The sequence below is a fragment of the Anoplophora glabripennis genome, unplaced genomic scaffold, assembly GCF_000390285.2.
Source record: "Anoplophora glabripennis isolate ALB-LARVAE unplaced genomic scaffold, Agla_2.0 scaffold289, whole genome shotgun sequence".
Lineage (NCBI taxonomy): Eukaryota > Metazoa > Arthropoda > Insecta > Coleoptera > Cerambycidae > Anoplophora > Anoplophora glabripennis.
In genome coordinates this window covers 164,582-178,730 of record NW_019416639.1, presented here as the reverse complement: position 1 = coordinate 178,730, position 14,149 = coordinate 164,582, and the positions used below count along the sequence as shown (strand labels likewise).

General features: G+C 35.8%; 2 protein-coding genes and 1 non-coding gene across 3 annotated transcripts; 1 reads left to right on the top strand and 2 right to left on the bottom strand.

The window, feature by feature from the left end:
- Positions 1-2,827: 2,827 nt before the first annotated feature.
- Positions 2,828-3,670, bottom strand: LOC108906633. Its single transcript, XM_018709948.1, has one exon. The coding sequence runs from the start codon at positions 3,668-3,670 to the stop codon at positions 2,828-2,830; it is 843 nt and encodes a 280-aa protein (XP_018565464.1).
- A 4,142-nt stretch (positions 3,671-7,812) lies between these two features.
- LOC111691798 lies at positions 7,813-8,364 on the bottom strand. The gene has a single exon (XM_023455152.1). It carries the CDS (start codon positions 8,362-8,364, stop codon positions 7,813-7,815), a length of 552 nt encoding a protein of 183 aa, XP_023310920.1.
- Positions 8,365-11,498: 3,134 nt separating this feature from the next.
- Trnae-cuc lies at positions 11,499-11,570 on the top strand. The gene has a single exon. It is a non-coding gene; the product is annotated as a tRNA-Glu (tRNA).
- The last annotated feature ends 2,579 nt before the right edge of the window (positions 11,571-14,149 follow it).

Below are 14,149 nucleotides of genomic sequence, written 5' to 3'. Positions count from 1 at the left end.
TTATTTAATTATTCAGTTGGATTAATTTCCACCCTTTTAGTTCGATGGTCGGAACAAGGCGATTCAAGGATTTTCCAACACCAAAGCAGGTACATTACTTTCACGTATACTTGCACGTATACCAACTGTGGTGACTTCAATTTTTCAATAATTAACAAATTTATGTCATTGCGGTATTTTTTATTTAATCCGTTGCTTATTTAAAATTCCATTTTCTTCTCCATTTTGGTAGAAATGTTCAATTCAATAAACGAAAATGTAATTAGAAACTGTTTAATTAACTGTGAATATTTAATGAAACACAATATGTGTATTTTAAAAATATAGGGTGTTATAACTTTAACTGCCTTAATTTTAACAGGAGATAGAATGCATTAAAATAAAAAAAAAATCTTATAGGACATGGGTCCTAAACTCAACCATTTCCGAGAAAAAAATTATCAAAATCTCCAAGTTGATGTACACAAGTTCGATTAATTAAGGAATATTGGCATAACTGCGTGCATAGGATACCATAAAATACAATGTTTATGACTTTTTTGAACTTCTTTATGCTTAATTCTAAAAAATAATTAGAGTTGTAATAAATTTAAAATTCGATAAAATTCACATCGAGCAATGTGACAACGGCGCGGCGATTAACACGAGGTGCTAACCTGTCCATAATACGTAATTCAGTTGGAGTTGTTATCTGGAATTGGACCGTGGAGTGTTTTTTGCGTACCACTATTTCATTTTCTTGAGGTGTTTTCCAGCGAGTGCGTGAAAACTGGATTCGAAGGTGTCGTGCGTGCAACGAAAATGGTGGTGGACATTTTGAGCATATGTTGTAATTTGTTTTGTACTTGTACGTTTAAAAATTATTGAATTTTGCTAAAGTCCCTAAATTATTTTTAATACGTATGATTATTTGGACAACGTGAATCTTTGGGTACTTTAATTACATATTTTTCAAATTTAAAATTTGATTAAAAGTTAAGTTCCTGTTTTAAGAGACGCATAATTACTAAAATTCCAGCTAAAATTTAAATACAACACTATCTTCGTACTACAAAATCGATACACTTTATTTTATTTATTTAAAAACTGGAAAACAATTGTCTTGAAATTTACTAAATGTTTCACAATAATAGTTATTCATATTTTTTCCGTAGGTCAAGTCTGCCGCGTGCACACGTGGTGTGCATCAGCTGTGTAGCGCTGTTGTCACGTTGTGATGCAACTCCCCAATATTAATATTCGCTGTATTTTGAAAACTGTTAATCTTACACCCCTATAATATACAACTTTTTTGTTCATTTCTGATTAGTCTATCTCATGCTGAAATTATATATTTGTACTATTATAGATTAATGCAATTTGTATTTTATGTATGCTATAACAATAATGAATAATAAATATGGTTAAACACATGTCACATTATTCAAAAAATTTAACAAGATTCTAGAATAGTTAATATTTTCTAGTTTCAACGTAAACGTATAGTTTTCTCGACATGCACTATACTGCACAATATGGGGCTAATTAATATCACCATGCATCTAATTTATTTGACACGCATTATATAATTTAATTGCTGTAGTTAACTTCACAAACGATGTAATTTACATAGTAAACGTAGCTATTAACTGTGTAAAATTATATTTCATATTTGTAGAAATTATCTTTATCATGTTGCTTTGAATGTGGCAGAGAAAAATAAAATGTAATGACTGGTTTCTGCTTTCAATTTACATGCAAATTTTCCTTTGTATTAATGTTCTTTGAACATTAGTTTATTATTAGGTTATTATTACTTTTTGCGGCATATTCTAACCTATTTCCTATTAGTTGGGTTTATTTATTTATTTATTTATTTATTTATTTATTTATTTATTTATTTATTTATTTATTTATTATAAACAGGCTGGCTAAGAGCCCAAAACAATGTTCACTAAATATAATTGATTAACAACCAAACCAAACATATATACACACATACATATGCATACACCCACATACATATTACAGTATAGATACAGTATAAATACACTAATAAAATACAATAAATAACAATAATGTAACTATCTGTACTAACAGAATGTATACCAGTGCAAACTGCGAAAGTATTCATTGACTACTTCATACTTAGCTTTTCTAAAATTGTATCTACTTAGACTATTATGCTTCAATGGTTTCACTACGGAACAAGCGAGAATAAATTCAACGGGTTTGTGATAAACATCTTCAACAACTAGAGCATTACTACAATAACTTAACTTTTTACACAATTTTTATTTGAAAGGACTAAGTCTAATAAATTGTCAGTAAAATTTACTATATTATTAAATTGCATTAACCCACAGTATGACAATATATCTATTAATATACTTGAATATAGGTTAACATTAGTTGGAATCAAATATGAATCATTGTTATTATTAATCCAGGAAACATTGGCCATATTGAAATCACCACTGTGGTGTATATGTCGTCCACCAAATAATTAGCACGCCAGTTAGACTCTACTTCTTTATTAAATTGGTTACACACGATAATTGGAATACTAAAAGTACTGGGTTATAAACACTTGCTGTCCCGATGCCGGTCAAATAGCGAGTTGCAGATTGCCTGCCTAAGGGTACGGTCAGTTACCTAAAAAGGGTAGGTTTATGACACGACAAGTGCTCCTGAGACTGGCAAATCTGTTTCAATACAATTTCTTATTGGTAACTATTTTCTATGAATACAGAGGCGTACCAGGGAACGTGTGTCCCCACAGTACCCCCCCTGCTAGTGCTAACGTTACTCGGTGAAGTGAAAAGAAAGAAAATAAACTATATAAATATTAATTGAATCCGCCTTGCAGTCGATCTGGGAATCGGACACGTCTGCCTGCTCTTGTGGTCCTGACGTTCCTGATGACGTTATCTTCCTGGATATTGCGAAGACCACCCGGGTTGGTTGTTTCCTCGGATGCGATGTAAGCTGGTTTCAGTCTATCAATGGAGACGGTAGTATCACGTCCGTTGATGTGAACGACAAACGTCTTCTCATTCCGCTTTAACACTTTATATGGTCCGTCGTATGGTTGTTGCAGGATACGCTTCGCGCTGTGTCGGCATACAAAAACCTGATCTGTGGTGGCGAGGTCTTTGAAGACAAAAATTTTTTGGTTATTGTGTCGCGACCCGTCACTGGGTCGTAAGTCTCTCATCAGCAGACGGAGCGACTTCACAAACTCTGCAGCGTCTTTAGCGGCTTGGTCTAGATGTTGTGGGGCTAGGAACTCTCCAGGCAGGCGTAGTGACTGGTCGTACACTAGTTCTGCTGCTGTTCCTTGGATGTCCTCTTTCCAGGCTGAACGAATTCCCATGAGCACCGTGGACAAGGTCTCCGTCCATCTGGTACCGCCATGGCACATTATTGATGCCTTCAGTTGTCTATGGAATCGTTCCACTAAACCATTTGCTGCCGGGTGATATGCTGTCGTCCTTAGGTGGGTTGCGCCTAACAAGCAGTTTAGATGCTTGAATAGGTATGATTCGAACTGTCTGCCTTGATCGGTGGTAATTCGTACAGGCGTCCCAAATCTGGCAATCCAGTGGTCAAAAAGAGCTCGAGCAACTGTCGCTGCTTCTTGGTCACACAGGGGTACAGCTTCTGGCCAGCGAGAAAATCGATCAATCATAGTAAGACAGTACCGATATCCTTCGGATGGTGGCATGATAACTATGTCGATGTGTACGTGTTCGAACCTAGTTGAGGGTGGTGCAAATTTTCCAAGAGGTGCGGACACATGGCGAGTCACACACCTTAACACAACTTAACACAACTACGCACCTATTCTCTGCAGTTTGCTTTGATTGACGGCCAGACATAACGTTGCGTCATAAGCTTGACCGTCGCTCTTGTTCCAGGGTGGGACAGGCGGTGCACAGAGTCGAAAGCAGTTTTGCGCAATGGTTCAGTAAAAGGTCGAGCTGTTTGAGTGGAAACGTCACATAATACGGATATGTCCGTACCAGGAATAAGTACTAACTTGAGACGTAGTGAGGAATCGTCCTTAAGGTACTTCTGTAACTCAACGTCGTCTCGTTGTGACGCTGCCAGTGCTTCGTAATCCAATGTATGTTCCAACTCTTCGATACGCGATAGGGTATCCGCCACAACATTGTCTTTACCGGACACGTTACGTATGTCAGTGGTAAATTGGCTTATAAAATCCAGATGTCGGAACTGTCGAGGCGAGCACTGCTTGTTCTTCTGCGTAAAGGCGAAAGTGATGGGTTTATGGTCGGTGTATACGGTGAACGACCTTCCTTCTACCATGTGTTTAAAATATTTCACTGACAGATATATGGCGAGTAACTCTGTCGTCGGCTCCATATTTTTGCTCCGCTGTACTGAGTTTCTTAGAAAAGAAATCTAAGGGTTGCCAGGTACTACAAATTGTTGGAGGGACGCTCCCACGGCAATGTCCGATGCATCACTAAAAATAGCCAGTGGCGCGTTATGTTGGGGGTGTGTCAATAAAGTTGCTTGGGCTAGACTCTCCTTACTAGCCTCAAATGCAAACACTTTCTGCTGTCCAGTTGATGGGCGTTCTTCCCTTCACATTGCCTTTTAACAGTTCGTTCAATGGGGCCNTTTAAAATCACGCGTTTCTGAGCTTAACCCTCTACAATTCTGATATATAACAGAAAGATCCATAAAAACAACACATACGTATTACTGAAAAGAGTTATTTAGTTTTACAGGGAGTTCAAGTGGTCAACACTTTTTATGATCTTCACTCGTGATGTGTCGTCCTTACGTATAAAGATATTGCAGTTTTTCAGACAAACGTAGTTGTAACCTTTTTCTCTAGCAACTTCTCTGGCTCTCTTATATAATAATTTATTTTCAGTAGTTAGATGATCGTTTAAATATAAATTATTCGAGATGTTATCAATACACAGAGCTCGGTTTGCAGCAGTAGATGAAGCCCTTTTATTCTTTGCTGCGACTAATATTTCATCCTTTGTTCTTACAGATGAAAATTTTACTATAATATTGTTAGGAAATCCTGGTTTGAATGTTTTTACCCGATGAATAGACTCGATAGTATTGGGATTAAATGGAATACTAAGAAAATCTGTTATTTTATGAACAATATTAAATAGATTTTCATTACGTTTCTCAGGTACACCCTGTATTTCCAAATTATTGTGCCTTGAGAATTGATCTAAATATCATTGAGTTTTATTTTTAAATGGTAAGCTTCATCTTTAAGTTTTTCATTTTCAACTTTTCAATAATTTTCATTTATTCTTGTATTTTCAATAAAGTTATTTCAAAGTCGGAAACTTTATTGGAACAAAAAGACACAGATGTCAAGACTTCATCCTGCTTATCTCGTAACTCGTTCAACTGTGCTTTAATCTATCTATCTATCTATCTATCTATCTATATATCTATCTATCTATCTATCTATCTATCTGTTTGATCTATTACTATTCTACATATTCAATAATTTACTATCAAAATGTAAATGTAAATTTTTTTAAGGAATTACGCAAACGTTTTTCAGCCGCTATATAAAATTAAATTATTATAAAATTAAATTAAAATTAATTTAATTAAATTAAATTAATTGAAAACAACTTGTTTTCTGGATTGGATAATTACATACCTCATATTAAATTCTCTATTCAACGATGCATCGGAAATTAAAAGCAGCACCACAGATAGCCCAGATCCGGAGGGGCTAGATGTCATCAGCCAGTGTGAAGTAGGACTTGGCGGAGCTATCGTTAACTAGGATCGAACGTCGACTCTGGTATCGTCCCAGGTATACCCAGGGTAACGCTTTTTCTCATTACTACTCAATACATACGCTCATACGTTTTCATGCTGATTGCATTGTATCCATGTATCTCAATATATTAAATGTATTTTATACATATGTATTTTATACAAATATTTTCAGTAAAAAATTTCCAATTCTAATATTTAGAAATATTAGTTTTGCTAGCCAAGACTCAGACCTAGATGATGAAATCGTCTTGGAATAAACTAGTGATATGTGATCTATAACGAAAATGTTCATTAGCTCAGATAGTCCAAAAAAGTGCTCAGGCCAATTGTAAAATCAAGCAACAAAGACACAGGATTGCAAGTACACCAAGTAACAAAACAAAACAATGAGAAAAGGCTTAGTTGAAAGCCCCAAGAGACAAGTGCCTGCGAGAGAGTGTACATCAAATTGCAGACAAAAAAAAGAACGTGTCCTAACAGGTTCAGAGGCCAACAACAGAGTTTAACAAACGAAGCCGTGATGAAAAAAGCTAAAAAGCACGAATCTCCAATCAGCACTTAGTCTCCGTCTGTGGTCTCCGATGAGTCAGATGCGTTGTTGGAGGATTACACTGCAAATCAATTCCTCATGGTCGAAGCTACACGGGCGAAAGCGATAGAAGGGCCACATTAGAGAGAAAGGGATGCGGGAAGAAGGAATAAGAGAAAAATAATTTAATGAAGTAGCGCTTTATTATATTTAGCAGTGTTATAAAGATGATTTTTGATATACATCGCAAAATAAAAAATTCACTTCTTTTGTTTTCGCTATTTTAATAAGTTTGAACAAATCAGCCACAATAATCTCAATTTTATCCAAAACTAGTTATTTCATTATAAATTTGTCACTAGTTCATGTTTTCAACTTATTGAAAACAAGATATTTTCAAATGATGTGCCGATTAATAATACAAGTGTGAAAAGGTTAGTTTCAATTAAAAATATTAATTTTATTATTTTACGAAATAACGAAATTTTATCATTTCATATTCGTACTATCAAATATGTTCTCATCAGTAACTGTTTATAACCAATGTAAACAAATTTCTATATTTTTTTGTTTATACAGGGTGTAACTAAATAAGTGTAAAACATTTAAGGGGGTGATTCCTCATCGAAAAAAAGATAGGATCTTTCATATAAAGAAACTTCATTGGAGCATCCCTTGTTAAGATACAGCCCCTTAAAGGGGGTACATAAAATTTGTTTAACAATTTNTTTTACCTTGAAGCATCTGAGAAAAATCCTGAATGTGTCTCACAGGATACCGATCGGGAATTGTCCTCGCGTTTAGGTCACGGTAATCGCCACAGGGTCTCCACTCGTTGTCTTTTTTCGGCACTAGGTGCAATGGCGATGCCCACGAACTCTGTGATGGACGGGCGATACCTAGTTGCACCATGGTCTCGAACTCGCGTTTCGCAATTTTCAACTTATCTGGCGCAAGACGTCGCGGTCGTTGCGCAACCGGCGGGCCAGGTGTCGTAATTATATGGTGCCTGGTATTGTGGTTGACAAATTTTGTCACCCCGTCTGGTCGGATAATTTCTGGAAATCGTTGAAGCAATTCGTGAAAGGTTGATGTCCCTGAAATAGTTTTAACACTAGGAGCTTCACACTCGGTCACCTCGCCTCGCGAAGTAAGATGAGTATTTTGGTCTAGTTGTAGCCCCTTTTGAATATCTATAAGTAGTCCGTAATGAGCTAGAAAATCGGCGCCTTTTATTGGTTTGGCCACGTCCGCCACTACGAATTTCCAGGTAAACTGTCGTCGCAGTCCGAGATTTAATGACAGGTTAATGGTGCCATAGGTGTTAATGACTGTACCATTTGCCGCGCAAAGTTCGTAGGTCGATTTTTTCCGCGGTTTCGTCATGCGAGAGATCGGGTAAACACACAAATCCGCACCAGTGTCTATTAAAAACTTTATATTTGTGGATTTGTCTATGACGAAGAAGCGGCGCGATTTCATTGGGCTAACGTCATCTGCCGCCATCAACGACTGCCCCTCTCGTTTTCCGCAGCTTTTGTACTGTAATTACATGGTTTTCGGCACTTATTGGCTTCCGGACCGAACTTCCAATGGTACCAACACATACCGTTATTCTCCTGTCCTCTGTCGCGGGATCTCGAACGTGAGCGGGTCCTGGATCGCGTATAACGTCGCGGTGGATCGTCCGGGCATCTACTTTTTATAGCAGCGACTTCTTGAAGTGCAATAGTAAGCGCGTTTTGCATGTAATCTAAACGTGCATTTATGGAGGCCACGCCGGTGGTTGCTTCAGACACTTCCGCGTGCGGGCCATACACATTCGCCACTGAATCCGCGATTTCCGCTCTTTTGTCCAGGCTAAGATCTTTATACCCTGCAAGAAGAACTTGTACCTGTTTAGGTAGGCGACCTAGCCACAATGTCTGTAACACTTCTTCCGGGAATGCAGCACCCGCGAGTCCGCGAAGATGACGGAGGAACTGCGACGGCTTTCTGTCACCAAGGGGTTCGTTTTCTAATAGTCGGCGCGTATTTTGCTCTTGTGTCGAGCCCATTCTTTTAATGAGTTCACTTTTTAACAGAGTATATGAACGCTCACTCGTTGGTCTGACTATGATGTCGCGCACTTCCACAGCATATTTTGGGTCGAGACTACTTACCGCATAACCGTATTTCGTACTGTCGCGGGTTATGCCTGCGGCCTAAAAACTGCCCTCCAATAATGTAAACCACAGCTCCGGGTCTGAGGGAATAAACGGAGGCACTCTCACTGAAACATGATCCACTGATGGTAGGCTCGATCTGTTGTTGGCATCGGGGGTGTTAGGCATGATGTCGTTCACTTTTCACTGGCTCGGTTTTCAGATCACGTCGGGGTCACCACTATGGTGTATATGTTGTCCACCAAATAATTAGCACGCCAGTTAGACTCTACTTCTTTATTAAATTGGTTACACACGATAATTGGAATACTAAAAGTACTGGGTTATAAACACTTGCTGTCCCGATGCCGGTCAAGCCTAAGGGTACGGTCAGCTACCTAAAAAGGGTAGGTTTATGACCCCCCCCGGGGTTTACACAGACGAGCCGGCGAAGCAAGAAGAGCGCCAGAAGAAAGGGCCCTAGCCGGCGGGGCCCAGCCAGGACAAAAGGAGGTCCCACAAAGCGCCTACACCGGCCGCATTTGCGGTCGCGGTAGACGACGGATAGGGCCCACCTACGAAGGCTGTCCAGGCCTACACGAGATGAGGCAGGATAAAGAGGGATAATCCCCCTCGATCCCAAATCGTTGAGGCCAATTTCCAGCCATGGAATAATGGCGCGGTTTATGACACGACAAGTGCTCCTGAGACAGGCAAATCTGTTTCAATACAATTTTTTATTGGTAACTATTTTCTATGAATACAGAGGCGTACCAGGGAACGTGTGTCCCCACACCACAAATTAACACTATACCATTTGATATTTCGTTACAAAGTCGATAAAGATTATTAGAGAAGGAAGTAAATGCCACATTGTCGGATGGATTGTAGGTCCGAGCGAACAGCTATTAGAACCCCTCCACCATCAATTTTGAAGCTAGAGGAAGTCTCCCGATCAAGTCGATATACTACATTTCCACATCACTTGTGAGGTAGTGTTCCTGGTGTGTTTTAGTTTTCCCTGAAGGCATTATCTTTACAAATAAGAACAATTTAAATCAAAATAATAATAAAAATACATGTATTTTACCAAGCAACAACAACTAAACAAGAAACAAAATTAACGTTAAGTATTTACAGCAATTGTTTAAAATTCGAACCACCCACATCGATACATTTCTGACATTTTCTATTAATGGAACTAATTGAAGCTAATATCATGTGGTGGTTCTCTTTTAATTCATTACACCTGTCTTCTATTCGCTGCATTAGTTGTGGTCTAGTATCTATTGGAGTAGAGTAAACTTTTCAAGTAGGTCACCCCAAACATAGACGTCCAGAGTTTAGATCCATCATCTCATATAATTTTCATTAAGCCATTCTTGTATTATTCTCCTAACATGCGCAGGAGCACCATCCATTTGTATCCAGCTATTTTGTCGTAGATTTAACGGAACATCCTCTAATAATTCAAAGAGACGGTTTTCTAGAAAGTTTAGAAATGACTCCGAATTTCATGAGGATTTTCTTGTGACTAAATATCCACATTGTGAAAATTCACTACCCCTCGCCTTGTGAACGTAGCCTCATCGGTCCAAAGTATTTCGGGTAAGAATTCAAACAACTACTGATACAAATTCAAGCGTGTCTTTGCATCTCCCGGAAGTAAATTTTGCACAGGTTGTAAATGGTACGGATTTCTGCCATCCTTACGTAGAACTTTTCAAAATTTCAATTTACTCACCCTAAGTTGCCGAGACGTTCTTCGTGTACTTAGCCGAGGATCGTCGTCAAATGCTTTTAAAATTTCATTTCTGTGCCTTTCATTCCTTTGTCATTATGCGACAGCTTCAACGATATTATAACGTTATTGCAATAAAAGGCTTTGTATTACGCCTGTTTATGGAAACCTTTATTGGTTTAAGGGTTAATTAAATAATTGTAGTTATTGGAAAAATAAGAAGGAATAATTATTAAAAAGTATTTAATGAAGTAGCGCTTTATTATATTTAGCAGTGTTATAAAGATGATTTTTGATATACATCGCAAAATAAGAAAGTCACTTCTTTCTTTTGTTTTTGCTATTTTAATAAGTCAATAAGTAAATCAGTCACAGTCATCTCAATTTTATCCAAAACTAGTTATTTCATTATAAATTTGTCACTAGTTCATGTTTTCAACTTATTGAAAACAAGATATTTTCAAATGATGTGCCGATTAATAATACAAAAGTGTGAAATGGTTAGTTTTAATTAAAAATATTTATTTTATTATTTTACGAAATAACGAAATTTTATCATTTCATATTCGTACTATCAAATATGTTCTCATCAGTAACTGTTTATAACCAATGTAAACAAATTTCTATATTTTTTGTTTATATAGACACAAACATACATATGTACATCACGCCAAATTTGTGTATACACGGTGTTCCATGTATTTAAATCATCTAAAACAACTACTTTGGTCTAATAGTTTTTTGCGAAAACGTTTTTATTTGATGTTTTTTGCACATTAAAATTGCGATAACAAACTGCGTATGGATTAAAGAAATATCTCTGTAACGTATGTAAAAATTTATGGAATGCTTCACCACATATTTTAAATTTCAAAAAATGTTGCCTCAAAAAGTAAGAGGTTGTCGAAAATAAATTATTAAACAAATATTTGGTTTTGATACGTGGTTAAAATTTAGGCACTTATTTCTAGGACACCCTATACTAAAAGATTGACACCTGGCTCTAAAAGAAGTAAGCAGCCAATCGAAATAGAAAAAGAAAGTTCATAAATTAATACTGTTCCTTTAATAACAACTGATATATTTCAATACTTATAGTTCCAGTACCTACTTTTACACTATTTCAAATCTCTAACATTAACGAAGAAAACAGAATTTAACAATGTTATAATGAAGTAAAATAAAAACACACAAACAATCACAAAATTTCAATCTTTAATATTTGTAACAAATTCAATTTTGCAGAAGTTTTAACTACCCACAAATCCTATGTACACTTAACTCTCGAAGAAATCGAATACAACTATCCGATATGGTCTAGTGGCTAGGATACCTGGCTCTCACCCAGGAGGCTCGGGTTCGATTCCCGGTATCGGAATTTGTTTTAGTTGCTATTTTTTTATTTATAAATTTTCCTAATTTGATTTTAAATTTTACTATAGTTTTTGTTATTGTATTTAAGCAGTGTATCTTACCACTCTTACCATCTGTTTCTTCTATAAAACTTTTAAAACTTTTCAGATGAAAAATAAGTTAGTGTTTAAATGAGTAGAAGAAATTTCTTCATCCGATTAAATTACCATAAAATAACACAATTAGTGCAATCGACTAAATCAAGTACAAAAAAGAAAAAATTAAATATTTGTATAAAAATTGAATAATCCATGCTCTTATAGAAAGTATCTACCAATTATATTTTTGAACTGATTATTTATTGTAATTTGTATCTGTAATATAGGGGTAGTGTAAAATAACTATAGCGTACGAGTGGCTTTAAAATTTGTATATTTAAAAACTATGTTTGGGAATTACTCGTCCTTATAAATCACCATCATCATTCAAAGAATATTAAAACTATAAAAGACAAACTTTCGACTTTAATGGAATTGTGTATTTTGAATTTTTACCTCAAGGTGAAACAGTAAACAGCCCGTACTATCAAAGCGTTTTACAACGACTACGTTAAAAAAATTCGCAAAGAGAGACCAGAATTGTGGCGAGACAACTCATGGTTCTTGCACCATGACAATGTGCTCGCATACTCAGCTTTGTCAAATCGACAGTTTTGTATCAAAAATCAGATTACTGTTCTCCATCACCCTCGTTACTCTCAAGACCTAACTCCTTGTGATTTTTTCTTATTTTCGAAATTACAATCAGTGTTGAAAGATCACCATTTTCAGACTATTGATGACATCAAAGCAAATTCGTCACAGACTTTAAAGGCCATTTAAAAAAAGCTATCTAGGACTGCTTCGCGAAATGGAAACACCTTTGGAAAAGATGTGTGAATAGAGGAGGAATGTACTTTAAAGGAGACAAGGACCAATAATGTATAAAATTAATAATATAGTTTACAAAAATAAAGTTCAGTTATTTTTTTAACAAACCTCGTATGTAATAAACGTTATCAATGTGGTCGACAATGCGAAAGAAGGTGAAACCATTCGTATAATCAATACCAAATAACTATAACACAAGTTTAAAATATAAATATTATAACCGGTGAATTCAGGAAATCTACATACTATTGTAATAATACACTAGTAGAATAAGTATATTGAAAGAGACATAAATTCACACCTACAAAAAAAATTGTAAAAATTATTCTGAATGCCTTTTTATAGCTCGATGTGGATTACAGATTTTTATCAATATTTTATTCTTTAATTATCAAATGTATTTGATGACATACTCCTACTTTGCTTCTTCCATGTAAATTCAGATGTTTCGTTGGTTTTTGAACTAAAATATATTCGTTATATATTTTTTTTCATCAAAAGGAAATAGCTTTAAGGACGGGATTTTGTACAAAAAATATCGCCCAGCGTGAGNATAACTTTAAGCAGGTATACATATGAACCTTACATAGCATGTGCCTCTGTACTTTAAAAGATAAAGAAATATTGCTTTAATATATTCTAAATTCTAAGACATAGCTTTTTGGATTTAAACATGCGATGAAAGCTTTTAAGGAACCAATTTTCAAAATTAACTTCCATTAAAATTACATCCACCGAGTTTCATGCATCAAAAGACACTGCATTTAGCAGTAAACCGGACCACAAAGTATTGACAAATTTAAGCGGTAATGCACGTAATTCAGGAAATAATATGTTGTTTGTTTGAGTAAAAGCACGTCGAGTACCTGATATTTCATATATTTAGACTAGAACAGACATGTATGCGATACAGAGAAAGATTAATAGTGGACAGCTGTTTCAGCAAAACAGTTTATGTTGAAAAATGATTTAGATATTTCAGAAACACTAGGAAACTTGATTAGGTTTAACTTGAAATAAAGCAATATTAATATATTTTTAATGTCTGACTTATTTGGTGACGTCTGTAATGAGTGCCAAAATTTTAACTAGGTATGTATTTAGCTCTTCAAAAGTTACAGATCTTTTTTAATATGATATAATGTTTTATTAATTATAATTTTTAATTTTTATATCAGTCACAGGAGCATAAATACTTAACTCAAGTAAATACAGTCCGTACAATATTTGTTGAGGAAAAATTACAAGAAAATTATCGGAACTACTGTAACAATTTACCGCGGTAGGGGCGTGCCTTGTAATTTTCCGCCAATGTCTTTCTATCTCTTGTGTCTAATGCGGTTAATTCCAAGAAAGTGACGCAGGGGTTTTCTTGGAATTCTATTTCAGTAAATATCGTATGGAATATAAAAGGAAGCACAAAAAAATTGAAAATTAATTAGTTGTGAGTAAAGAGCGATAATCCCGCTCGACCTCGCTTCATCCTATAGGTAATATATCCAGCCAAGGATAGTGGCGCGCGACGATAAAAACCATAAACCATTTGCCTGCATTATTTAAAAATTATTATAATCGGTAAGCAAGCTCGTTAGCATAATTTAGGTGCTACAAAATACTTACATGTATGTATACAGGGTGTCCGAAAATTTCACCGACAACGTTTGACTGCATTTTT

Excerpts from the sequence above, each read along its gene's own strand:
- LOC108906633 (XM_018709948.1), bottom strand. The coding sequence starts at position 3,670 with ATGATTGATCGATTTTCTCGCTGGCCAGAAGCTGTACCCCTGTGTGAC.
- LOC111691798 (XM_023455152.1), bottom strand. The coding sequence starts at position 8,364 with ATGGGCTCGACACAAGAGCAAAATACGCGCCGACTATTAGAAAACGAA.